General features: G+C 36.2%; 2 protein-coding genes and 1 pseudogene across 6 annotated transcripts; 1 reads left to right on the top strand and 2 right to left on the bottom strand.

Moving 5' to 3' along the window:
* LOC111487991 overlaps positions 1-24807 on the bottom strand; it is a 601695-nt pseudogene that overhangs the window by 400108 nt on the left and 176780 nt on the right.
* Positions 6524-10481, top strand: LOC111489910 (protein FAR1-RELATED SEQUENCE 11-like). Of its 2 annotated transcripts, none has more exons than XM_023138311.1 (4): positions 6524-6652; positions 7334-8347; positions 8601-9044; positions 9743-10481. In XM_023138311.1, the coding sequence occupies exons 2-4, from the start codon at positions 7367-7369 to the stop codon at positions 10367-10369; spliced, it is 2052 nt and encodes a 683-aa protein (XP_022994079.1). In that variant the 5' UTR covers positions 6524-6652; positions 7334-7366; the 3' UTR covers positions 10370-10481. The 2 variants fall into 2 exon arrangements, with proteins under 2 accessions (XP_022994079.1, XP_022994088.1); XM_023138320.1 differs by having other exon boundaries at positions 6548-6652; positions 7330-8347.
* On the bottom strand, positions 14258-22952 carry LOC111489824 (non-lysosomal glucosylceramidase). Of its 4 annotated transcripts, none has more exons than XM_023138237.1 (20): positions 22789-22952; positions 21921-21999; positions 21137-21247; positions 20685-20741; positions 20513-20583; positions 19754-19853; positions 19504-19574; positions 19291-19391; positions 19098-19201; positions 18939-18992; positions 18717-18772; positions 18528-18566; positions 18259-18403; positions 17387-17568; positions 17239-17306; positions 16440-16512; positions 16310-16371; positions 15301-16228; positions 14901-15191; positions 14258-14765 (listed from the first exon to the last, which is right to left on the bottom strand). In XM_023138237.1, the coding sequence occupies exons 2-20, from the start codon at positions 21993-21995 to the stop codon at positions 14495-14497; spliced, it is 2859 nt and encodes a 952-aa protein (XP_022994005.1). In that variant the 5' UTR covers positions 21996-21999; positions 22789-22952; the 3' UTR covers positions 14258-14494. The 4 variants fall into 4 exon arrangements, with proteins under 4 accessions (XP_022994005.1, XP_022994022.1, XP_022994013.1 ...); XM_023138254.1 differs by lacking the exon at positions 22789-22952 and adding an exon at positions 22448-22764; XM_023138245.1 differs by lacking the exon at positions 22789-22952 and adding an exon at positions 22103-22420.

Genomic DNA, 24807 nt, shown 5'->3' on the forward strand with positions numbered 1-24807 from the left:
CACTTGAAAAGAATAATACGTGGGTGCTGACTGAGTTGCCTACAGGAAAGAGAGCTTTGTTGAACAAATGGGTGTTCAGAATCAAGGTTCAACCAGATGGCAGAAGGAGGTTTAAGGCTCGGTTAGTAGTTAAAGGATATTCACAAAGAAAAGACATTGATTATGCTGAGATCTTTTCTCCAGTGGTGAAATTAACTACTATCCGAATTCTGCTGAGTATTGTTGCATCAAAGAATTTGCACCTTGAAAAAATCGATGTAAAAACGGTGTTTTACATGGAGATCTAGATGAGAAGATCTATATGCAACAACCAGAAGGGTTTGCAGCTCCAGGAAAGGAGCACATGGTGTGTAAGCTCAATAAGAGCTTGTATGGACTGAAACAAGCACCGAGACAATGGTACAAGGAGTTTGACTCCATGTGCAAGAGTGGTTTCCACATGAGTGAAAAGGATCAGTGTTACTACCTCAAGAAATACACTTTTTCTGATGTGTTTCTACTCCTGTATGTGGATGATATACTAATTGGTGGATCAAGTATGAGAGAGATAAACCACCTTAAGGCAAGCTTGTCTTCAGTATTTGAGATGAAAGATTTAGGTGCAGCGAAGCAGATTCTTGGGATGAGGATTTCTCGAGATAGATCTGTTGGCACATTAAGAAGGTGTTGTCCAAATTCAAGATGAATAACGTTAAACCCAGGACTACCCCCTTGGCAAATCATATTAAATTGTCAAAGGGGCAATCTCCCAAGACAGTTGAGGAACGTGAGCACATGACATCAGTTTCGTACGCTTCTGCAGTTGGGAGTTTGATGTATGCTATGGTCTGCACTAGACCTGACATAACACATGCAATGGGAGTTGTTAGCAAGTACATGGCAAATCTAGGGAAGGAACATTGGGAAGTTGTGAAGTGGCTTCTGAGATATTTGATAGGTACATCCAATACTTCACTTTGTTATGACAATGACAAAGTAGTTCTGCAAGGTTTTGTGGATGCTAATCTGAGTGGAGATGTAGACTCCAGCAAGAGCACATCTGGATATATCTACACTATAGATGGAACAGTAGTGAGTTGGATGTCCAAGCTTCAGAAATGCGTTGCTCTTTCATCTACTGAAGCTGAGTATGTGGTCATAGCTGAAGCTGGAAAGGAGATGATATGGATGACAAACTATCAGAAGAATTAGGCCGGAAGCAGTGCAAGAAGATCCTTTATACAGATAGTCAGAGTGTCATACAGTTGGTGAAAAACCCAATCTATCATTCAAGAACAAAACACATTAGAAGACGATATCATTTCACTCGCAGGTTAGTGGAAGAAGACGATATGTGTTTGGAGAAGATAGAGGGTGTAAAGAATCCAGCAGACATGTTGACAAAATGTGTTGATGTTGGAAAATTAAGGTTATGCAAAGCCTTAATTGGTATGGTGTAGGATTAGTCTCCAAGTGGGAGAATTGTTAGGTTATGGAGTCTGCTCTCTTATTTATAGCTTGGTCAACTGTTATATCCGGTAAAGATATATTTGGTAAAGCCATATATGGTAAAGCCATATATAGTGAAGCTATATCCGGTAAAGCTATATATGGTAAATAACTATATATAATAGATGGTTAAATCTAGTAAAGTTATATATAGTAAACTGAACCATATATATATCTCGTTCGGTAGAGCTTTGAAAATGTGCTTTCTGTATTCTCTGTAATTCTCTCTTACTGTACATATGTGAAGTCATCAATAAAAAAAAAAAATCCTTTTAGCCAGAGTTCTCTTTGCACTTTTCTCTATTCTGTTCTTTGTGTTCATCTAGATCGAGCGTGTGCGTTGTTGTGCGACCTTAACAGAACCCTTATTGCATGTATTGTCTATAAGCACCCTAGTGGGGGTAGACTTCGTTGCTAAGGATAGAGTAAAAGATGGCCAAGTAACTGTAGCTAAACGAACCTTAAGCATAGACCTGATAGTTGCTAGCATGACGGACTTCGATGTAATACTAGGGATGCATTGATTAGCCAAAAACTATCCTACTATATTCTATCACAAAAAGGAAGTAATATTCTCAATGCCGTCCGAATCCAATTTTAAGTTCAAAGCTACATGCACTGGAGTTACCCTGAAGATAGTCTCGATAATGAAAGCCAAGAGATTAGTCCAACAAGGGGGTTGGGTCATATTAGCAAGTGTCATGGATGTAAGAGGAATAGAAGAGATCTAAGACAAGGTTCCTATAGTAAATGAATTTTCTGATGTGTTTCTGGAAGACCTACTAGGAATACTCCCATCTAGAGGTGTAGACTTTGTTATCGAACTCGAACCAGGAACCAGACCTATCTTTAAAGCCCCCTACCGCATGGCACTAGTAGATTTGAAAGAACTCAAGGCGCAATTACAAGACTTACTAGATAAAGACTTCCTCCGCTCAAGCGTATCTCTGTGGGGTGCGTTAGTGTTATTTGTCAAGAGGAAAGATGACTCGATACATTGTGTATCGATTACAGAAAAGTGAGCAAGAAGACAATAAATTATAAGTACCCACTCCCTCATATTGAAGATCTGTTTAACTAACTCAGGGAAGGGACGATATCTTCCAAGATAGAAATTCAGTGAGGATACCATCAAATTAAGATTAAAAAAGGGGATGTACCAAAGACAACATTCAGGACAAGGTATGGACACTACGAGTTTGTAGTGGTATCGTTTGGCCTCACCAACACTCCAGCTGTATTCATGGAGTTAATGAACCAAGTATTCAAGGAGTGTCTCGACACATTTGTTATCGTGTTCGTAGACGACATTCTAGTATACTGAAAAATGGATCAGGAACACCAAGAAAACCTCCAAAAGTTCAAACCATCTTGAGAGAGAATAAGTTGTAAGCCAAGTTCTCCAAGTGTGAATTTTGGCTACGACAAGTCTCATTCTTGGGACACGTGGTGTCAAAGGATGGAATCTCAGTAGACCCCATCAAGATTTACGTTCTCACTAATAGGGAACGCCCAACTATAGTTACAGAGGTGCGGATTTTTCTGGGATTAGCAAGATACTACCAAAGATTTGTACAAGACTTGGCTAGAATAGCCTCACCACTTACACAATTGACGAGAAAGGGTGTACCATTTGTATGGAATGATGCATGTGACGCGAGCTTCCAAGATCTAAAAGAGAGGTTAGTAACATCCCTAGTGCTCATAGTACCAGAAAGTTCAGGGAGATACGAGATATACAACAATGCCTCCAATAAGGGACTAGGAGTGTTTTGATGCAATATGGTAAGGTTGTTACGTATGCGTCCCGTCAGTTGAAAGAGTATGAGAAGAACTACCCCACACATGACCTAGAGTTGGATGGGGTAGTGTTCGCATTAAAAATTTGGCGACACTACCTGTATGGAGAGAAGACTCAAATCTTCACCGACCACAAGAGTCTAAAATATTTTTTTACCTAGAAAGAACTGAACATGAGATAATGAAGGCTGTTAGAGTTGGTGAAGGATTACGACATAGATATCTAGTATCCCCCTGGAAAGGAAAATATGGTCGTGGATGCCCTAAGTCGGAAAACGATACACTCGTCGATCCTCATTACCAGGGAGTCACGAGTACAAATAGACTTCGAGTGAGCTAACATAGTTATGGTAACTGAGGGAATTATAGTGCAGATGACTCGACTTACTGTGCAACTCACACTATGATAGAGAATTATTGAGTCTCAATGAGAAAACTCTAGCCGAGACAAGATACTGAACCATTTAGCAGAAGGCCCAGTAGACAGTTTCTTCAAATTCTCAGATGATGAACTGCTATGTCAAGGAAGATTATGTATTCCTAGAACTAAGGAACGAAATATCCTAAAGTTACCATAACCCCATTAAAACTAGATAATACTTTAACCATGCCCAAAGTGACCCTCAACCTCCCATCATGCAGTATATCATGATATTTATGTTTTTCCTCATCTAAATGAAATACCTACTCGAATTTTAATGGGATGTTCATGTTTTCTCATCTAGGTGGGATGTCCTACACTAGCTCTAGCAGGATAAAGTGTTTCAAGATTTCTTCACCTAGATGGGATGCCCTGCATCATATTTACAAGACATCTACTCATACTTTGCAGGTTTATCTTGCTACAATTTTTACAACCTCGTCTTGCCAATGTTCAAAATACCCTGACAACATTTCTGGCAAGATGTCACATTCTTATTGTTAACCAATCATGTGATTTCTTAGGTTTTCACAAGGAGTAGTCATGGGACATGATGAAGAAAACTATCAGATCGACTACATGTCATAACTCATGAAGTCCAATAAGTATCGGACGATGATGACATGATACTCATTAAAGACCCATGCATGAAATCTTAATGCTTAAGAACCTCATGTCATTAACTTCTCGTGTGGTAAAAGAAACCTTAGAGCTTAGAGCTAGAACCTAATACCTCATAAATTTAAAGTAATACTCTAAAGTCAATGAATATGCCCAGAGGAATTACATTAAAACAATGTACCTGGTATTTCAACATGTATAAAGCACAAGGTACCTTAATTTTCTTAGAGTTAGTACATCCGGTTGTGATTTATGCCCTAAAGCCTCATAATTAACTATTTAATTTTTTATAATAATTTTTATTATTTTATTTACCATTTAATATTATTCCTAGTATTAAAATTCAAGGTTATTAATGTAATCTTGAACAGTACGTGGCTGACATATAGGATGATAATGTTCAAGCAATAACTTAAAGGGTCTATAGTATATGAATAAGATTGGGTGCCTTATCCTGGTAACATTATTGATACGACTCACTTTGTAATCTTTACAAATAATTTGATCCAAATCGTTCATGTGGAGACATGTGAGTGTGGTTATCCTATACAATGAGTTTGTATAAGACTGGACCAAGAAATATTTAATGTCTCTTTATAAATCCGTTAATTGAAAAGATTAATATTTCACATGATAATCATGTGCGACTTGATCTTAATCCTGAGTGAGTTATAAACTTCTACCCACCCAGGCTTGTTCTTTGATTTGCATGGGTGAGAATGTCTCTTATAGGTGATCTGATATGCCTACTATTTTGAGAATTTGATCAAATAAGGAGTTGGAAACATAGTATTATAAGAAAAATAGATTAAAGTTGAAATCCATTTAGGTAATCTATTGATCGCTTGTGGATGTATATAATAAAATGATAGTAAAATTCACAAAAATAAGTGCAAGTATACTCTATCAAAGTAGAAAGTAAAAAGTAAATTATCAATTCCATATAGAACCTAACATTTTAGTTACTTTTATGGGTGAAAATTCATTCAAATGGGGTTGGTGATTTTAAACTAATGAAATTCTCTCTCATTTCTCTCTCTTCTTTCGAATAAGAGAACGACTATGTAGGTAAATCATTAACAACACATCTTTAATAAACTAAAAACACACCGTCAACATAAATAAACTATATAAAACTTTCTCACCTCCCCTATATAAAGTTTAGCTCTCCATACAAACTGAATTAAAAAGAGGAACTCCCTTCAATCATGTAAAATTGATAGAATAAGAAAAGAAAGTAAGGAATTAGAGAGTTATCAAGATTTGTTGTTGTTCTTCCAGGGAAGTTCTCTTCCTTACAGCTCTCACGTCTACCTCTTTGGCCTAATCAATTCTTTTTGGCTTTCTTCTCCTTCTACTGTCACACCGGTTGGATTAGGATTCTTTTTCCTTTTATATACAAAAAAATATACACCATTATTGGACTCTTGTTAGGATATGTTATTCATAACTCCTAAAATAATCAATAACCCTCTCGCCTCATACTAAATGTTGATCTAGAAGCTAAAGTTGTACCTACATGTGGAGCATTCCTAGTAAGGTTGAATTACCACTCTAGCAAACATATGAATACACTAGAATTCTTAATATATATTATAAGATTTTTTCAAGTTAGGGTCAACTCGAAAATTTTGTCCCATGAACCCGAGACTCGAACTGAATCTATTGGAGTTCAAACAATTAATCCAACCCAACTCAATCTCTATAATTCAAGTTGGGTCAGTTTGGGTTGTCTTACCAAATTGAATTTAGTCACTCCCATATAAATTTTAAAGTAAACTCGTATCTTTTCAATAGTCTCAGAAGAACATAGTTTATGGTTGGATCATAACCAAATTGTTCATTGGAGGATCAATGATACTTAAATTATTAGAGGTAGTTATAGGGGTAAAATAGAATTTTGAGCAACCAGTAAATAGTTTAGTTAATCCATTTTTCATCATTGAAACTTATTATAATATAGGTTCATCATATTAATTAAAAGAAAATTTTGAAAATGTTTAAATAAATATTTTATACAGTTGATAATATTAAATATTATTTAAATAATATATATTTGAATATATTAAATATTATTTTATATTAAAAAATGATCCAAAAGTAAACGCCGAACATGGCGAACCCACGACCCAAATTGTGAAAACGGGGCGTTTTGGGCCCAATATTGCGTCGAAGAGGGGAAGAGAAATTGTGGAGAATAGGCGTTGGATAAGAAAGTGCGCAGGAAGTATATATTGCCTCCGATCTCCTCCCTGCGCAATTTAGGGCTCTGCTCCTTTCACTTTCACATCTTCATGGCGCCATCTACACCTTTAAAACGCGGTAAAAGCGTCCTCTCTCTCTCTCTCTCTCTCTCTCTCTCTCTATATATATATATATATATATCATCTTCTGTATCTCAGTTTGTTCCTACTCCAGATTCATAATAGACACCTGCCCCAATTGTTAATTGTTCTTCTTCTTTTTCTTATTATCAAACGTAGACGTGTAGGCCTTCTTCTTATGTGTTTTGCTTGAAACTTATGATCTGTGCAGTCGAAGGTTTTAGTTCATTTGGTCAATTCTGGCTCTAACTTCAATATGATGTGATAACAGTGTTGTAAGGAAAATAAGCTTCGTTTTGAAAATCATTACCAAGTATGTGCACTATGTTTCAGCTTTCAGCTTTGTTTGATTACATTCTAGAAACGCAAGCATTTAGTAGTGACGGTTTTATTTCTCATTCCTCGTTTCTTAGAAACGTTTTTAAAATGTGTATTTCAGAACAACGGAATCAAGTTTTTAATTCTTGTTCCGCCATTTTTTTAATCATTTTTTAAACGAACAGGAACAAGAAGTGAATTGGAATGTTTGTACTTGTAAGCTGTAAATTTTGATTTGCAATGGTTTTATTGCTTCCTGAAAATGAAAGGGTAAGAATTGCTTTGGATTTTTAAGGAGTGCTAAATCTTTTGAACTTGCCCTATTCTCATCTCATTTGTTGATTTCTAAATGTAAAGCCAGGGCTTAAGTTGAACTTGAGGAGTTAAATGAGATATGATGTCTGAAGAGACTGGACCATTGTTGGTGGCATATGATGATCCTTCTGACCAACAGTCCCCGTCTTTAGAAGAACCCGGCAGCACGGATGAGTCACCTGATGAAACCAGGATGTCCCAGGATTTAAGTAATGATGCAACTCCATATATAGGGCAAAGGTTTCCTACTCATGACTCTGCTTATGAGTTTTATAGTGAATTTGCAAAGAGATGTGGCTTCTCAATCCGAAGACATCGAACAGAGGGAAAAGATGGGATTGGGAAAGGCCTTACGAGACGCTATTTTGTTTGTCATCGTGCTGGGAACACTCCTATTAAAACACCTAGCGAAAATAAGCCTCAAAGAAATAGAAAATCCTCTCGTTGTGGATGTCAAGCATATATGAGGATAAGCAAGACAATGGAACTTGGACCAGCAGAGTGGCGCGTCACTGGTTTTGCAAACCACCATAATCATGAACTATTAGAACCAAACCAAGTTCGTTTTCTTCCAGCATATCGAACTATTTCTGAGATGGACAAGGCTCGAATTGTTATGTATGCCAAATCAGGAATTTCTGTGCAGCAAATGATGAGGCTCATGGAGTTAGAGAAAGGTTTGGAGCCAGGATATTTGCCTTTCACTGAGAAGGATGTAAGAAATCTACTTCAATCATTTAGAAAATTAGAACATGAAGAAGAGAGCATTGACTTATTGCGGATGTGCCAAAACATTAAGGAGAAAGATCCAAACTTCATATTCGAGTTTATGATCGACTCAAACAACAGGTTAGAGAACATTGCCTGGTCGTATGCATCATCCATTCAGGCGTATGAGATATTTGGTGATGCAGTGGTCTTCGATACCACACATCGATTGACTGCATTTGACATGCCACTTGGGATATGGGTTGGAATTAATAACTATGGCATGCCTTGTCTCTTAAGTTGTGTACTTCTTCGGGAGAAGAATTTGAGATCATTTACATGGGCTTTGAAGGTACTATAGTTTAAATATTATTTCTTTGTCATTCAGTGTATCACATTGAGCATGTAACCTTTGGTAATTATAATATTAATGATCCTTGTGTTCAACTCTAGAAAATAAAACAAGCATTCTTAGTATCCATGCCATTGCAGTTTTTAATTTCGAAATTTCCCTTCATTCATTATGGCTCAGGGATGGACATGACATCTATTTAAATAGTTCATCACTTTCAACTTATTTGTTTGTTTCTCGTGTGCTATGGAAGGCATTTATGGGGTTCATGAATGGGAAGGCTCCGCAGACAATATTAACCGACCAGAATCTGTGTCTCAAAGATGCAATAGCCATGGAACTCCCAACTACTAAGCATGCACTTTGTATTTGGATGATTGTGGCGAAGTTTCCATCATGGTTTAATGCTGTTCTTGGAGAACGTTACAATGAATGGAAAAGGGAATTCTATCGACTATATAATCTGGAGTCAATTGAGGATTTTGAAATAGGGTGGAGGGATATGGTGTATTCCTTTGGTCTGCATACTAATAGTCCCATAGCCAACTTGTACAGTACGCGTTTTCTTTGGGCATTACCGTTCTTGAGAAGCCATTTCTTTGCTGGAATGGAAACTATTGACCAATCAAAAACAATTAATGCTTTTATTCAGCGATTTTTGAGTGCACAAACTCACCCTAGGCAGTTTATTGAACAGGTATGCTGATTTATCTTACTGTTTCCGTTTATCCAGTGCAGTTTTTGAATCCATAACTGTTTGTTTGCTACTTCATCAAGTCTCTTTCATCTCCTCTTTGTGATTAAAATATAGGGTCAATTTAGCCCATATGGATTGATGTCAGCACAATGCAGGAATTATTGTTGATGTTGATTTTTAGTGCTATTATTCTCCTTGTCATATCACAGAATTTGATGATTACTTTCATATTTTATGAACAGATATTGAATCTATCCTTGGGTGTGCTAGATATACCGAGTCTCGAAATACTATTTTGGTGTGTGATTCTTTCAAACACGTGAGAATCATAGGAGAAATTTCAAGTAGAAATTTCGTCTTCTTACATAACTATTTTTCTTTGTTGCTTATTAATTAAATGCATTCCTATCATGTTGAGATCATGTTCGTAACGGTTTCCTAATTGATGGAAAAGTGATGTGTTACCATATGTATAATATGATTGATCTTCTGCTTGGAGTATAAATCAGTCTAGAGTAGGTGTAATGGGTAGAAGCAAGCACATGGGCACGATAGCCAAAACAAGTGAAACTCTCCTGTTTTTTATTGCTTGGCGTCGTGGAATTCATGTATATTTCACATGCCCTTGATTTGGATGGTTTTTCATTTGTGTTTGGCTCGTGCTGCTGATAGTTTTCGATAAAATCATGCATATTCAGGTAGCTGATGCTGTGGATTTCAAAGATCAACAAACAATGCAACAAAATCTTCAAAATATCAGCCTCAAAACAGGGGCCCCAATGGAATCCCACGCTGCCACTATCCTCACTCCTTTTACCTTCTCAAAGCTTCAAGAACAACTCGTATTGGCAGCCCATTACGCATCGTTTCAAATGGATGATGGCTTTCTCGTGAGGCATCATACGAAAGCTGATGGAGGTCGGAAGGTATATTGGGTTCATCCTGAAGGTATCATAAGTTGCAGCTGCCGTCAGTTTGAGTTCTCAGGAATACTCTGCCGCCATGCTCTTCGAGTCCTATCGACCGTAAACTGTTTCCAGATACCCGAAAGCTATCTTCCCGTACGATGGAGAAGGATAAGCATGCCATCGGCAAAGCTCCTTCAAAGTACTACAAATGATCATGGTGAAAGGACTCAGTTGTTGCAGAGCATGGTGACAACTCTTGTTACCGAATCTGCAAAGTCCCGGGAGAGGCTTGATTTTGCAACCAAGCAGGTATCTGTCCTCCTATCCCGCGTGCGGGAACATTCAACATCGTTACCCGATTCGAGAGATGTTTCTAGCAGGAGAGTTGAAGGAAACATTGTATTCTGCATAGAGTGAGGGCGAGGGATGAATTTAAAGGGACATGAGCTTAGTTTCATGTGCCATTACTGTTCTAATTCTGTAATGTAAAGCATTTAATGTAAGAAGCTTACTCTCCTCTACGCATTTCCTTCTGCTCTTCTGCTCTTCTGTTATCTAATTCATAGACTAATTTATTTATTATTGGACAAACTTTTATATCCAAATATTCATACAAAAATTGAACTAAAAAAATAATAGATGGTATTAAACAAAATCATAATAATAATAAAAAAGTGATTGTTGGGTTGAGGACTACCCACCAAGTATTTATCGGGGTATGGAGAACCGGCCCTGCTATCCTTCCGCCTACAGGAGAGGAAGGTTACGCTGTTCTGTGAAGCCAGCCTCACGCAGTTTCCTCCGTCTCCAAGGGCAGGCTATCCACGAGCCTTCACCCATGGACAACGGCCCAACTCCCACCTTGGAATGGACAAGCCAAATATTCACTCCATGGAGACCCTACCCAAAGGGTTGAGCCAACCCTCCATCTACTTTAATGCTCTCATTTGAGTCATAAGCTCGCATTACCAAGCTCGGCAAAGGTTGGTGACACAACCTACATTATAAAGACCACATCTAATATCAAATCTAGCAAAGTGGGATTCCTCTATAACTGAAAATAGGCCTTAATCTCACTTCACCAAACAATTTTTGAGGTCTCAATTTTATTCAAGTATTTTTTAGTTTCCAACCTTGAATAGAGTTAATAGAATTCGTGTATATGCGATTTAAATTTTTTATTTTTTAAAAATTAAGTCTATAAATACATCACATCCAAATATTTTTATTTTTATTTTGTACCTATGTTTTAAAAACTCAATTGGAAACTATATATATATATATATATATATATATATATATATATATTGATTTTTAATGGCTAAGAATTCACAAATGATTTGTAAATAAAGGTAAAACTAGTCAATGAGAATCTGGAAGCAAATTCTGGGAGTTTTGATATCAAAAGTTCAAAGAACAAAAGTCATGAAGGAATTGAGGGTTGAGGAGACTTACATCGAGCCAATTAAAGAAAGATACTTTTAGGTAAATTTTTTGTCTAGAAGTTCAAGAACAAACTCGTCCCCACACTCAATGTCATTGGGTAAGGTTTAATCCGAGTTATAAACTCAATAATCAAACCCAAAAGCACGATTGCTCTCAAAATTCTCCTTCATTTCTAAATAAAAGGAGGTAATATTTCTTCCTTTGGAGTCATAAGGAGTATACTTACAGGTTTGTAGAAGATATTGAGGAAAGATACCGCTTGGAAGGGCCTGATCGGTGTAAAGTTGCAGGATCAGTTTCCTTATTTTGATCCAAGTTAGGACTTCTCAAAGAAATTTGTTGACATTCAAGTCCCAAACGTACAAACATCAACGTCCCGAATATGTAAGTAACCATCTTAGATGTTTTTTTTTTTTTTTTTTCCTTAAGAAATACTCGTGGGAGTTGACGTGGAATGTTATGTTAGTTGAGCATGATCTCCTATGATAGATTTTTGCATGTTTAAGGCCTTGACCATTATCTATGAACTTCTTTTAGTCTATAAGACCTTGTGAAATGTAATAAGTAGGCGTGCATTCACAAGCAACATGATAAGATATCACACACAAGTTGCGCCTCAATTGCACCAGACCAAGATGAACTATGAGCTATAGATTTCGAGAGTCGGTAAGTACCCGACAGGGTAAAACCTAGGGAACTCAAGAGAGAGAGATTAAAAAATTTTAGAAGCTTTGAATAGGCTAAAGTACCTTATGGTTCCCTTGATATCCTCTACGATGTATGTATGTAGTATTAAGCTAATAGGATTGAGATTCAATTAGAGTCTACATGCACGTTATTAGTATATTTTTATATTCATTTTTGCTATAACTTCTATTCATTCGTTGTACATGTCTTCGTACTCTGAGTTTCTATACTGAACACCAAACTATTGTCTACAAATGTATATTCATCTATTCTCCTAAACAACAAACTCAAGACTTAACCGCTTGTTCTTTTCAACCTATCCCATCACACATGGGATATGCACGCTCGATCATCATCGAATAAAAGTAATTACTCACTGATGAATATAAACTCACAACATGTGTTTTTCAAGCCTGACTCAACCTTTCTGTTGAGCCATCGGTCTGAGGATGAAAAATTGTACTGCATTTTTACTATGCATATGGTGCAAACTTGTTATAACATCCGATATAACTCAAGAATCTCTACTCAACACTATCTCGTAAGTTTGCCATGAGATTTATTTGTCAAAACTTAAGCATGCATTGTTTTCAAGCAACCTACTATCACTCAAACTACTGCATAACTTTAGCTATCTCTAGGGTCTTGTCATAACATTCACCACGATCCATCCTATTTTTGCACCGAAATACTCGAGGGTTGCAATAAATCAATCCCTTTAGGATGACAACCTAGAAAACTTGACCTATCTCACTGAGGTATTTAACAAATCCCGAATCTTTCTATTAGACATCAATAACTTTGTCTCACTAAAAACTATCCCATTTTGTTTCGAGAAGCTTAATGACCAAAACCTGTGACCCTGTCCTTGATGACTGGGTTACAGGTTTGATGAAGAAACCAACCTTGAAGTATAAGTCGCACACATCTCCTCCTTGCCACAGGTAGGAAATGATGACATGGTCGATTCAATTTGGTCCTCTTTTTTTATTGGTTCTTACAAATTAACCATGGTTCTGAAAACCTAGTTCAATAAGAAACCTCCACGAGATAATTTGAGGAATTTTGAGTTTCCAAAGGACACGAATCGAGCTCTCGAACACGTCTAAACAAACTTTTCTCAAACTTTACTTGGGATTGACCTATAAAACTATTTTAGGCTTAAACCATCGTTAATGGTGAAAAAGACGAAAATGCCTTCTAATACATTTTATATCCAAATGAGCTTTGAATAACATGAAAATTGAAATAGTATCTATTAGGAAGGTTTAATTGATTTAATAATAATTCAAATACGTTTTAAATATGAAATTGATATGCCTGCAATGAAATAAAGTAATTATGAGTAAGTAGAACATTAGAGGTTGTGCACTCCGAAAAGTATAGTCTATCAAGTAGGCTAAATCCATGACATGGCACAACTAGGAAGGCATTGATAGCTAAGTTCCATGTCATGAAATAAACCTAGCTTAGCCTGGTGACTACCCTAAGTCACCGAAGACCTCCCACATTTTTGGTATGCCAAGAGTTCACGCTTTCCTCACCTTAGCTGGAGGGATGCCTTGCTCTGAATAACAGGATGATTTACCGTGATTGGTAGACTGACATGCATGATTTTTCTTCCCGATGGCACCTCAATTTTTGTACCAACCATATGACCTAGAGTGGTCTAGCCAAGACAGTGCCTTAGTTTCAAGACTTATGTCTATGTTTTGTGGGTGGAAATGAACGTGGGTTTCTTGATAGAACATTCATTTCATAAACCCATTTTGGGAGAGACGAGGGATCACATAGGTACATAGAACGACACTAAGGCCTAGACTAATCAAGGACTCAAAACCTAGGTTCTCAAGAGTAGATCTTCATGTACGTACAAGGCTAATGATCAAGGGTTAATAGTGTGGTACCTTAGCTGCATCTATAAACACAATCAAAAGCCTTCTACAAGTTAGGTTACTTATTAGGTATTAAACACAATCCAGAGCTTTCTACAAGTAGGCTACTTATCAAGTATTTTTTACTAAAAACTAATATGATGTCATCTTATAAAAATGGTCATTTTGGGTTTTGTTATTATTAAACCTAATCTTTTTGGGTCCCTTCCCAAACTAAAATGAGCAAAGACACACACAAACACCAAAACAAAAAGTTTAGGATCCACGTCAAGCACCATGCCCAAGAATAACAGCTTTATTCCACCACAGCAATTCAGCATTCAGCATATTCATAGGTTACTGTCTTTAAGAAGAAATAATCCTTGATCAAACCCAAAAGTTTAAGATGGGAAGATAAACAACCGCTTTTAGAGATTTAGATTCACTCATCTTAAACTCACAGCAGAATGAAGAAGGTACAAGTGATACCTTTAGTTTATTATAATATATCGAACCAAAAGTGGATTGACAGAATCTAGAAAAACCTCTTCAGAGTATAATCATAGACCGTTTGTATAACACTTGCAGATGTCCCATCTTCAGGCAACTTCAGAAGGCGGGCAACTTTGGAAAACTTGGCATGGTGCCTTAATATGGCCTCATTGTCAAGTTCTTTCAACTCCTCAATGATGGATATTTTTTCTGAAAGTGCCCATTGCATAGCCCAAATCGCAAGAGGTCGCATGTAACACAGCGCTCGATACCGATCTGTGGTTGTCCAAGCTTCTGGTGTCTGAAAGTTGTATCTAACCACAACCAACAACAAAAAGTTCATAAATATGACAGTTGACAGTTGACAGTTGAAAGTTCATCTGGGATTTGATTGAAAACAGTGTACACAATGGAAGAGGAAAAAGAAAAATATATATGATCTTACTTACCCCAGGCCATCTTCTGACCATGCAGTTTCATAGATCCCTTCCGCTGTTTGAAATGCCATATCAGTCAATTTTTCATGGATCATTGTAGCAGCAACAGCATATGTCACTCCTGACCATATTTCTCTTGACTGCATTGATGAAAAGTCCACTGTTCCATCAGGAAGCATCCCATTTACCGCACCTCGCTTCCCACCCTTCACCTTCAACACATTGTAATTGTATATCTTCTCCATTGCACTCTTGGCCTTCTCTCCATCAACAATGGGAAGAAGACCTGAGGCTCTAGCATACCTTTCACATAAATATTAAGCTTCCATCAGAAGACCATACAGATTTTTATATTAATGCTGAACTTTTTATTATTATTATTATAGAACTTCAAGATAGTTTATAAATGTACCACTGTCCAGCCAACTGATCAGCTTGAATAGATGAACTTGAACTCCCGCCACTGCTGTCATAGTTAAAGTAAGAGCCATTCCACAATTTCTCATACGCACGTTTTGCCTTCTGAAATCTGAACCAAAAATAGTGTTCAGCATCCTTTTCATCAGCTACACGAGCCAGGGCGGAAGCAGCCTGCAAAGCTGCCACCCATAGACCACCACTGTATGCACTAACACCAGTGACGGACCACGTATCATAAGTCTGATCAGGGAAGCCATCATTTTCAATCATCCCATCGCCATCCCGATCGAACTGGTCCATATAAGCTATGGCGAGATATACAGAGGGCCAGACAGCCTTTGCAAATTTCGTATCTCTTGTGGCAACAACATCCCTATAAATTTGAAGCACAAATTTGGGATTCAAGTCCTTCCACCTGTCTGTATTATATAAGTTATATCCATTTACTTCAAACCACGGGTCATTAACTCCTATATCATGAGGAACGGCTCCAAGAACATTTCTTGCTTCCCATTTCCCATTATCTAGAAGTTGCATCTTGCTGGGATCATGCATCATTACAGCCGCTGCAAAATCTCGTTGAATGCTGAGTTCAAGTTTTGGAAACAGCATTATTATTGCAAAAGACGAGTAAAAATGAACGTCATAGGTATTCCACATGGTGTATTCAATCCCTTCAAGATAAAGGAACTGGCCAACATTCTCCTCTCCCTTTTGTAGCAGATTTAATCCAAATGCAGAATTTGATGTGCCTGAATTGCGTAACTCATCAAGTGTTGAAGTCATCCTCCCAAGAATATCATTAGCAGTGTCATTTTCATGGGATGCATCAACTGAACTCTGCAGACCAAATCTGCATTCGTCAAGGCAAAATCCCCTTTCCCCAAAGCTTACTAAACTCTGAATTGGAAGTGACCCATCTATAGAAACATTTTCAAGAAAATGATACAGTTTTAATCAAAATGACAAGTAACAATCTTGAAGTTGTAGGTTAGATATACCTGTCCAGATAGTCCCTCCTGCATTTAGATAATAAAGCTCATTAAAGAGAGTCGTGGGATACCTGCAGAAATCGGGAGACGTCAAAATCTGAAGAGATCAATTAACAATAACTGATATAATTAAGCATACCATTTAGGAAACCTCTTGTCTTCAAGCACAGGTCTTTGCCAAGCATCAATTTGGGACTCCCAGTGACGATGTTCTAAGTCAGATACAGAAACACAGTGTGTTAAGATAACATATTTTTGTGGGAAATGGATCAAGATGAACGTTGTTCCTTCTCATGGGAAATGGATCAAGATGAGGAACATTCTAATATCTTAACCTTATTAATAAAAAAATAAAAAATAATAATAAAAAAAAAATCTTTATTCAAGGCCCAAACACTCCCCAAGTTCGGTGACCACCAAACATGCAAGACTAAAGCAAGGCTTCAAAGACACAATGCTCTTGACAATTGTAGGGAAAACACTAAAATGTTATTAAAGGTTTCTACGAGAGTTATACAACCAGAAGTTCCATGAAAAACAAACGCGCATCTGCTTCACCTACTTAATTTAATGCATCAACCCTTCAGCTACTTTTTTAATCATACAATACTAACAGCCTCTCAATTACTTCATTAAAGCCCTACTTTCTTGGAAAACCTTTTTCTTTGGGAATATCATGCACAAATAAGGGTGGGGATTCAAACCTATGTCACAACCGCATCTGCTTCACCTACTATTGCTCCGTTCGAAAAACTCTTGGTTTTTGTTATCTACTATAATGTACCGGAGCTAATATAAATGTATCTAAGTTGAATTTAGAAGGGAAAAAAATCTAAAGCACTACTTAACTTTCAACGCATAATAGAGAGAGAGAGAGAGAGAGAGAGAGAGAAATTGGGGTTCAGACAATCTAATTATGTGGCACAACTAAAACTTACCTAGTATTGCATCACGTGCAATATTGGCAGCAGCATCTCCAAGGTTACTATAGAATTTTGTGTAACGCCTGCATAGAAAATCTTCTTTAACAACGTAAATAATGATTGATTCAGGTTGTATCATTTCTTGTACAATTTTTCCACTGACCTGTGATAAGTTTTTCCTCCAGAGAAGTTCACTTCAGGACAGTCCCAAGACAACGAAAATGTAACAGTACGAACTGCATTAGGTGGAACTGTAACTGAAGCAGCAATAGCCGCACCAATGGATGAACCCACTTCGGTGGGCATTGACATGTCAGGAGAGTTAAGGTGATCAAAGGAACCATGCTATTAGAACAAAAATAGACATATATCAAGCTCCAAAAGGAAAATACTAATACAAATGACGATTTTAATAAGAATTGCATCATGAACAGTGAAAACATGAAGAAAATAATAACACTAGAAATCTGTAGTGTAGTCAGTAAAGCAGTATATTTTTCTTTTTGTGAGAAACAAGGGAGCAAAAGAGTCTCAATTTTCTTTTCGAAAGAAGAAACAAGACTTTTCAATAATTATTGAAAAATTACAAAAAAAAGGTCCACCATACCAAGTATTACATAGAGAACAAAGTCACAATGAAGCTTAGAAAATTTCACCTCAATTTGTGTGACTACAAAAGGGAGTATAGTTGTTAAACTCTATCTATAAAAACCAAGGAAGAGTTACATGAGATTTTGCTAACTCGAATATTTCTCTCCTATCTTTTCTCTTCTAATCAGAGCAATCAATAGGAAAAATAGCTTCCAATTGAAACCAAACGAGTTCTAAGTAAAACCATTCATTACCTAAGGTGTCCAAGAATTTGAGGTAGAGTGATGAAGTTCAAAACTGCACACATCTCAGTTACATAAAAGAATATTTCAACAAAATCATTCGCTTCTTAAGATATCCAAATCTCAGAGTCATAAAAGTTGACATGCATTCTAATCTCTAAGCATCATCAGGAAATGATGTAAAATACATCAAGCTAAATACCTCTTTGATCTCAAGCCACATATCCTTGGCCGATATACCCGGGAAGTTACCAGATGTTACAAAACAAGGGCAATCTGAGACATGAATGCCATTACCCTCCTGTGCCGCGATAGCATAAGTCACAGAGGGTAATCCACTTGCTGTCCTGAATGTTTAATAAAGAAGACGATAAGAAACAGAAAATTTATAGCTATTGCACTAATCATACCCTGTCCGAATCCCATTTCTATTTACATTATTTGGAATAAATAACTGAGAAAAGCACTTGCTTGTGATGTAGAAGCACAGCATGCACACCATCCTTTGTCCTAAAAAATTTATAAATATTGTAGGTCAGCTTTGAATTAATTGAAATTCTAATACAAATAAATGAGCAAAATTTTAATTTAAGTAACACTTGCAGTCATATTTCAGGTAATAAAGAATAAAAATGAGGTTCAGCAGTGTAATTTTCTTACTTTGTTCTCGAATTGACATGGTTACCAGAATATTCAGAAATCCCTCCTACTGAATTCTGAATAGCACGGAAAAAGAAAAATCAAGTTCAAAGAATCTCATGATTCTGAATAAAATCTAGACAAATTCCAAGTAACAATCTAAAAGAATCATAATTAGTTCATGACATAGCGTTAGAAAATGAAATTATAGAAATCAAATGGATATTCATGGTGAACACATACAGCCCAGGTGAAAAGCAAACTGACGTCAGCAGCTGATTTTCCACGATTGTGCAGCTGAAGAAAAATAGATCAAGAGACCAATGGTGAACTTGAATTCACAAGACAAACCAACAACAGCGAAAAAATAAAATAAATGTGAATACAGAAATGCAGTTCTACCGTGAAAGTAAAAACCGAGACAGGGTAACTGCTCTCCTTGTAATTATGGGGAATAATAGGTGAAATTTGACGGCAAACTATTTTAAGTTCTGGATCCGGTTCACCTGCAGTGGAGGAAAAGGGTGAAAAATGACATACATTTTATAAATGATGATGAACTTAAGAGGCATAAAATGTAGAATTAAAAAAATACCATCGTATATTGTCCAAGCTCGTGGATACAAAGCATGATATGTAGACCTATGACCCTTCAAATTCCAGTTCCAAGACCCAATTCCTGATAATTCAACATCCCTGATGGTGTATATGATAATGGGAGGGCAAATAAACATCTACTTTTGAATTATGCCATTCAACAATCTCCAAATGCAGATAAACTTGACATCATAAAAAGTTCAGTAGTTACCTCTCGGTTTGAGGGTTCTGTGCACATAGTACAGTAGAATACTTCTTCCCGTTCGGTCGTGAAACAAAAACCTATTGCAGTACTCGTAATTAGATTATTATTAATAATTGAATTGACTAACTTTTTGGTAACTAATGAATCCAAAAGGATGAAAATGAATACACAGGACGTGTGATACACATTAAAAAGCCTCTCGACACAGAAACAAAGAAACAAAGAACGGCATCTAATTGGGATTCAATGAACTCACGGAAAATTGATTTGCTAAAATTGTCTTATCTTCACATTTTCTAGGGAATAGTTGCCATCGTTGAAATTCACCTCGGTAACTTCTTCCAATGCTTCCTGATCTAAACATTTGGATTGTTAAATAACAAAAGAACAAAGAATAAGAATAGTTACATATAATTATTCTCAGGTCAATTTCAATGGACCAAAAGCTTACATAATTGACAACTTCAGTATAAAACAAGCATAAGTAATAGACAAATATCGGTGCAGATCCACATGGAAGGGAAGATTACAAGTAAAGATACATATTATTTCATAAAAGAGGTCATCAACATAAAATTCAGACAAGCTACATGCAAAGATCAATGTGAAATCTGTACACTTCCTGTAGATATTCAAAATTCTTTCTACTGCTTAAAATTTTAATTTACATGTAAATAAAAACATATTGGGGGCTTAAATTTCTTATTGTTCTTGATTCAATCTGAACAGTCAATACTTGCTTCTATCACCCGTAACTTTGCATATCCTATATATATCGAAGGTCCTAAGCATTATTCAATCTGGCTAAAGAAATATAAAGAATTTTTTCCATGTTCTTAATGCAGATTTTAAACTTGACTATTAGGAAGAGTATTTAAATCTTCAAATATTAAAAGCAGGCAATTATGAAAAGGAGGATAGGTGAATGAAAAATGCAGATATCAAGTAAAGAAATTGTCCTGTACATGTTATACTAAATTTGGAGAGGGAAAAATATAAAGATAGAAAGACTTACCCAATACCACCTAGAGGTATTCCATGAGTATCAGTTATTTGGCGTCTGATAAAAGGATTTATCATAGCCCCCTGAAATGCAGACAAGAAGAGGTAGTCAATAATTTCTAGATCTATTTACTTACAAACCTAAGAATCAAACTGGACTGGCCATACTACAATAAAATTACTACCCTTCCTTTCACAGATTCTTCTCGTATATGGCGGACTAGCCTAAGTCCTACAGGAGCCTGGAAAAGAAAAGGAGTGAGTAATATTTCATACAGAACACAGTCATCATGGCTGATAGTTCAAACCATGAGTTTAAACTGCATCCTTTTGATGATTTGAGTACCAGTAATGCATAGAAACATTGATTTTATAAAAATAGGCAAGCATGTGATCTTATTTTCACATTATAATATCTATTAAAGAAGATCAATAATATCTATAAAAGAAGACCAATCCTAGATGGAAGTATAAATCCGTCAAATTCTGATATTATAGAAACAAAATAATGAATACCAAGCTTTTTTAATTGCTTGGACACCAAGAAACACTGAACCATTCAGCCATGACATATATGCTTACAAAGTTATAAGGTATAATAGAGATCTTAAAAGAAATCATCTGAAGTTCAAAATACCAGATGAACTATCTCTTTCAGATGCAACCTGAACTGCCGAAGTGAAATTCCCTCACTGTTTAGTTTTCGTTGCCAGGTGAGTGATGAGGGTTGCCCTGGATCAATGCTAGGCTATGCATATTGAGGAAAGTTAGTCAGGCTATATATATAAGCATCAATAGAAATAGGCATTCTATGGGAACTAATATTACTAGAAGCATCCCTTGTTAAAGACAGATATGTTTTTCACACTGTAATCCTTCACAAGGTTCACAAGGAAGAATTAGCACACAAAGATGTACTTTTAAGGGAAGCAATGTGCCAAGAGAATGACTGCACAGAGCCCAGGGACACACCTAGGCATTCGTTTTAAAATAGTAGCCATTAATTTATCAGTTCAGTATCTGCTTTTTCTGCCATAGACAAAACGGCGCCATTTCCCCCTCGAAATATGTGAGAATCTTTTAACAGAGGAGGAAATGAGAAAGTAGATACTGTCTGATTAAAAAAAAAAGGTAAATATATATTACTATCTGTACTCTGCAATAAATATGAATTTATTGGGCTAAAAGATGGCACAAGTCTTGAAAGTTTACGTTTTAATCGCAAAATAATTGACATACCCCTCCTAAATAATTACTCAAGCTTCAAAAAGCGTTCCTATGAGTAGATTAGATGAACGGACAGTAAGACAGAGCATGTTCCCTTTTATAGAATATTATGCGCAAGTTAAAGCAATTTGAATATCATTGAAATTGGGTTTGATCATCTTTAACATTCAAATAAGAAGGAATGCACTATTTACCTTTTCAGTTGCAGAGTTATGGAGATCCTCATCTTGCTCAACAGAGCCATTTTCCAACTTCATGCCTTCTGACATGTTTCTGTCAATATGGCGATTAAAGAACACAGCTATAAGTGAAGTTCTATCCATAAAGCCTACAATAATAATCTAAGAGATAGGGATACAACAAGAACTGCAATTACCCTAAATCCAAACGTCATTCTTATTTTGTTCTGCATAACAATTACAATTGGCAGAGCATACAGAAGACGATCGCACACACAAAGTGATAGAGATTGTCAGTTTAATGAGCAAATAGGAAATTAAAATTTCTTTTCTCTTGATTCGAATTAAAAAGCCAACCAGACAAGAATCTATAAGCCAGAAGAGAAACGGACCAACTTCAATCCAAACATAGAGGACATAATAAATCCAGTACAGACATCCGCACCCACACAAGTACACGTAGATACATCAAAGGTAATACAAAAGCATGGAATTCGAGCAATAAAAACGAAGTAACAAAAGAACAAGAAGAATATATCAACCTCGAATTCACAATATATCCCCTCCTAGACAGTACATGTTTTAACGCTCAGGCATGCCTATAAGCAAATGCATTCGCCAATTGCAACACAAAGCAGGGGAATCGAATAAGTTCAATAAAAAGACCAAGAAAGTCAACCTCCAAATTGCATTGTATCGGGAAAGAAAAAAATGATCGGAGTGGAAAGCGATTGAAAAAAACGAAGAACTAGAATTAGAGGATAAAAAGCAGGGGAATCAAGGAAGACGAAAAGACAAACAAGTTGAATCTAAGAAGCAGAAAGAAGAAAGTCATCCAAAAACATGATCAATGGCGTGAAAGGGGAAATGAAAGAAGAGATACCTGATAAGGATGATGAGGAAAAGGAAGTGAAATTGAAGAAGCAGAGAATACTGGAAAGGAGCTCCAATGGCGGAAAAGGAATAGCAGCGATACGGAATTGCAAATGAATCCGATCTGTCTGTGTCTGTCTCTCGTCATGAACGCGTACAAGTGTCGTTTACCAATTCTTACAAATAATATTTATTAACTGCTTTTTATTACCTGTGGACGCACGTACGGTAACTAACTCATCCTCTTTCTTTTCCCCCCTCAAATTATTTCTTTAAAAAAAAATTAAAAATTAAAACTATTTGGATAGAGTTTAAAAAAAAAAATAGAAAATATATAAAGTTTATCTGCCATTATTGAAATAAAATAGTAATGATTTCATCACCAAATTTAAATTAGATGAAACACTAACAAAATTATCTTTAAACAAATATCTCAAGTTTGAAAATAAATTAAAAGAGTACATATTAAAGTAAATAAAACAAAATAATTTAGACCTACGATCAAAACATGAGAATAGTCTCCCATGGTAGCTAGCAATCCTTCCTCCTCCTTACCGCCCTTGTCCACCTTTGTTCTTGTTTAAAAAACATTTTGTAAATGCTGAGTATTAAAAATGCTCAATACGAAACCACTCGCTCGGGTTAGATATACATATATACAATAAAAATATAAAAAGGGGAGATAGGACAACCAACATGTGCCTCCTATCGAACGTGCAAACACTGATCAATTAGCTTGTGACCTTGACTTAGCATGTGGTCTTGAAAACTGAAACCTTGACTAAGAAGCTTGTAACTAAGAACCAGGACGTGAGACAACCAATCTATGTCTTTGTCGGTATAATTAACTCATACACTCGATAAGCAATTGCCACAATACACGAAGCTTCATAATCAAGTTTTACAAATACATTTTATTGGTTTTTATGTCAAAAAAAACTCATAGTTTGTAAACAAAAACATATTTTATTTTTAATAAAGTTATTATTAATGTTTATTCAGTAAAGATTGTTATTAATAAAATGAATTTTACGATTATTATTAATCTAAATCCAATAAACTAAGAACACTCAGACTATAATATGATTACTTGAACTATATGTAGAGACATAAGAGTGGATCAAGTTAAAGTATATAGTCAAAATGATCTATAGTAGAAGGATAAAGCTGAGTATCTTATCCTGGGGACACAATGGATGCGGCCCACTTTTGTATATGATATAAACAATGTGATCACTAAATTGTACATGCAGAGACATGTGAGTGGGGGCATCCTATGCAATAAGTATTGCATAAGATTGGACCATGAAGAAAATCACTCTCACTTTATAATGTCGTTCACTGTTGAGATTGTTTTTTTTTTTTTCATTCGATAACCTAGGTAACTCAATCTTAATCCTAACCTAACCATAAACTCCTGTTTATTCAGAACTATCCTTAAATTTGCATGGGTGAGAGTGGTTCGAGTTCGCCGACTCAATAAGCCTCCAATTTCAAAGGTAAGACTAGGTGAATAGCTGGGGACATAGGGTGCAAGATGGAATTCACTCCATTCACTCCTACTCACTTTTAGGGATAGTAGAGAGATTGTTCTCTTAAGTACTGATTCAGGTCTTGAACAAGGGGCCCCACCCTCTCATTGTTCTAAGAGGGATTCAGTGGGACATAAGGAACAAAAAGTAACTTCAGGGGTAAAACGGTAAATTGACCCAGCTTTAGTTACGAACAACTTGTGAAGAATCGACTTACTAATCATGTTTATATCTAATGGACATATATATATATATATATATATATATGTATATATATAGTGAGGGGAGTGCAACTACTAGGCTATAGTGGAGTGTTGTAGTAGTTAATGAATGTTGGTTAACAAGGTTAATGAGTTTAGCCGGTTAATCTCGGATCGTTGGAACCATGATCTATAGGTCTATTAGGTCCCCCTACTAGCTCATATCAAACTAAACCATAGAACAACGTGATGAGTGAGGTCAAAGTATTCAAATTCAAATTAGGGAATATGCGTTAA

This window comes from Cucurbita maxima, unplaced genomic scaffold, assembly GCF_002738345.1.
Source record: "Cucurbita maxima cultivar Rimu unplaced genomic scaffold, Cmax_1.0 Cma_Scf00001, whole genome shotgun sequence".
NCBI lineage: Eukaryota > Viridiplantae > Streptophyta > Magnoliopsida > Cucurbitales > Cucurbitaceae > Cucurbita > Cucurbita maxima.

Coding starts and splice junctions, on each gene's coding strand:
- LOC111489910 (XM_023138311.1), top strand. CDS start 7,367: ATGATGTCTGAAGAGACTGGACCATTGTTGGTGGCATATGATGATCCT. Junction 8,348..8,600: donor CATTTACATGGGCTTTGAAG/GTACTATAGTTT, acceptor GTGCTATGGAAG/GCATTTATGGGGTTCATGAA. Junction 9,045..9,742: donor CTAGGCAGTTTATTGAACAG/GTATGCTGATTT, acceptor ATGCATATTCAG/GTAGCTGATGCTGTGGATTT.
- LOC111489824 (XM_023138237.1), bottom strand. CDS start 21,995: ATGTCAGAAGGCATGAAGTTGGAAAATGGCTCTGTTGAGCAAGATGAG. Junction 20,742..21,136: donor TGAAAGAGATAGTTCATCTG/GTATTTTGAACT, acceptor TTTCTTTTCCAG/GCTCCTGTAGGACTTAGGCT. Junction 16,229..16,309: donor AGGAGGGACTATCTGGACAG/GTATATCTAACC, acceptor ATGTTTCTATAG/ATGGGTCACTTCCAATTCAG.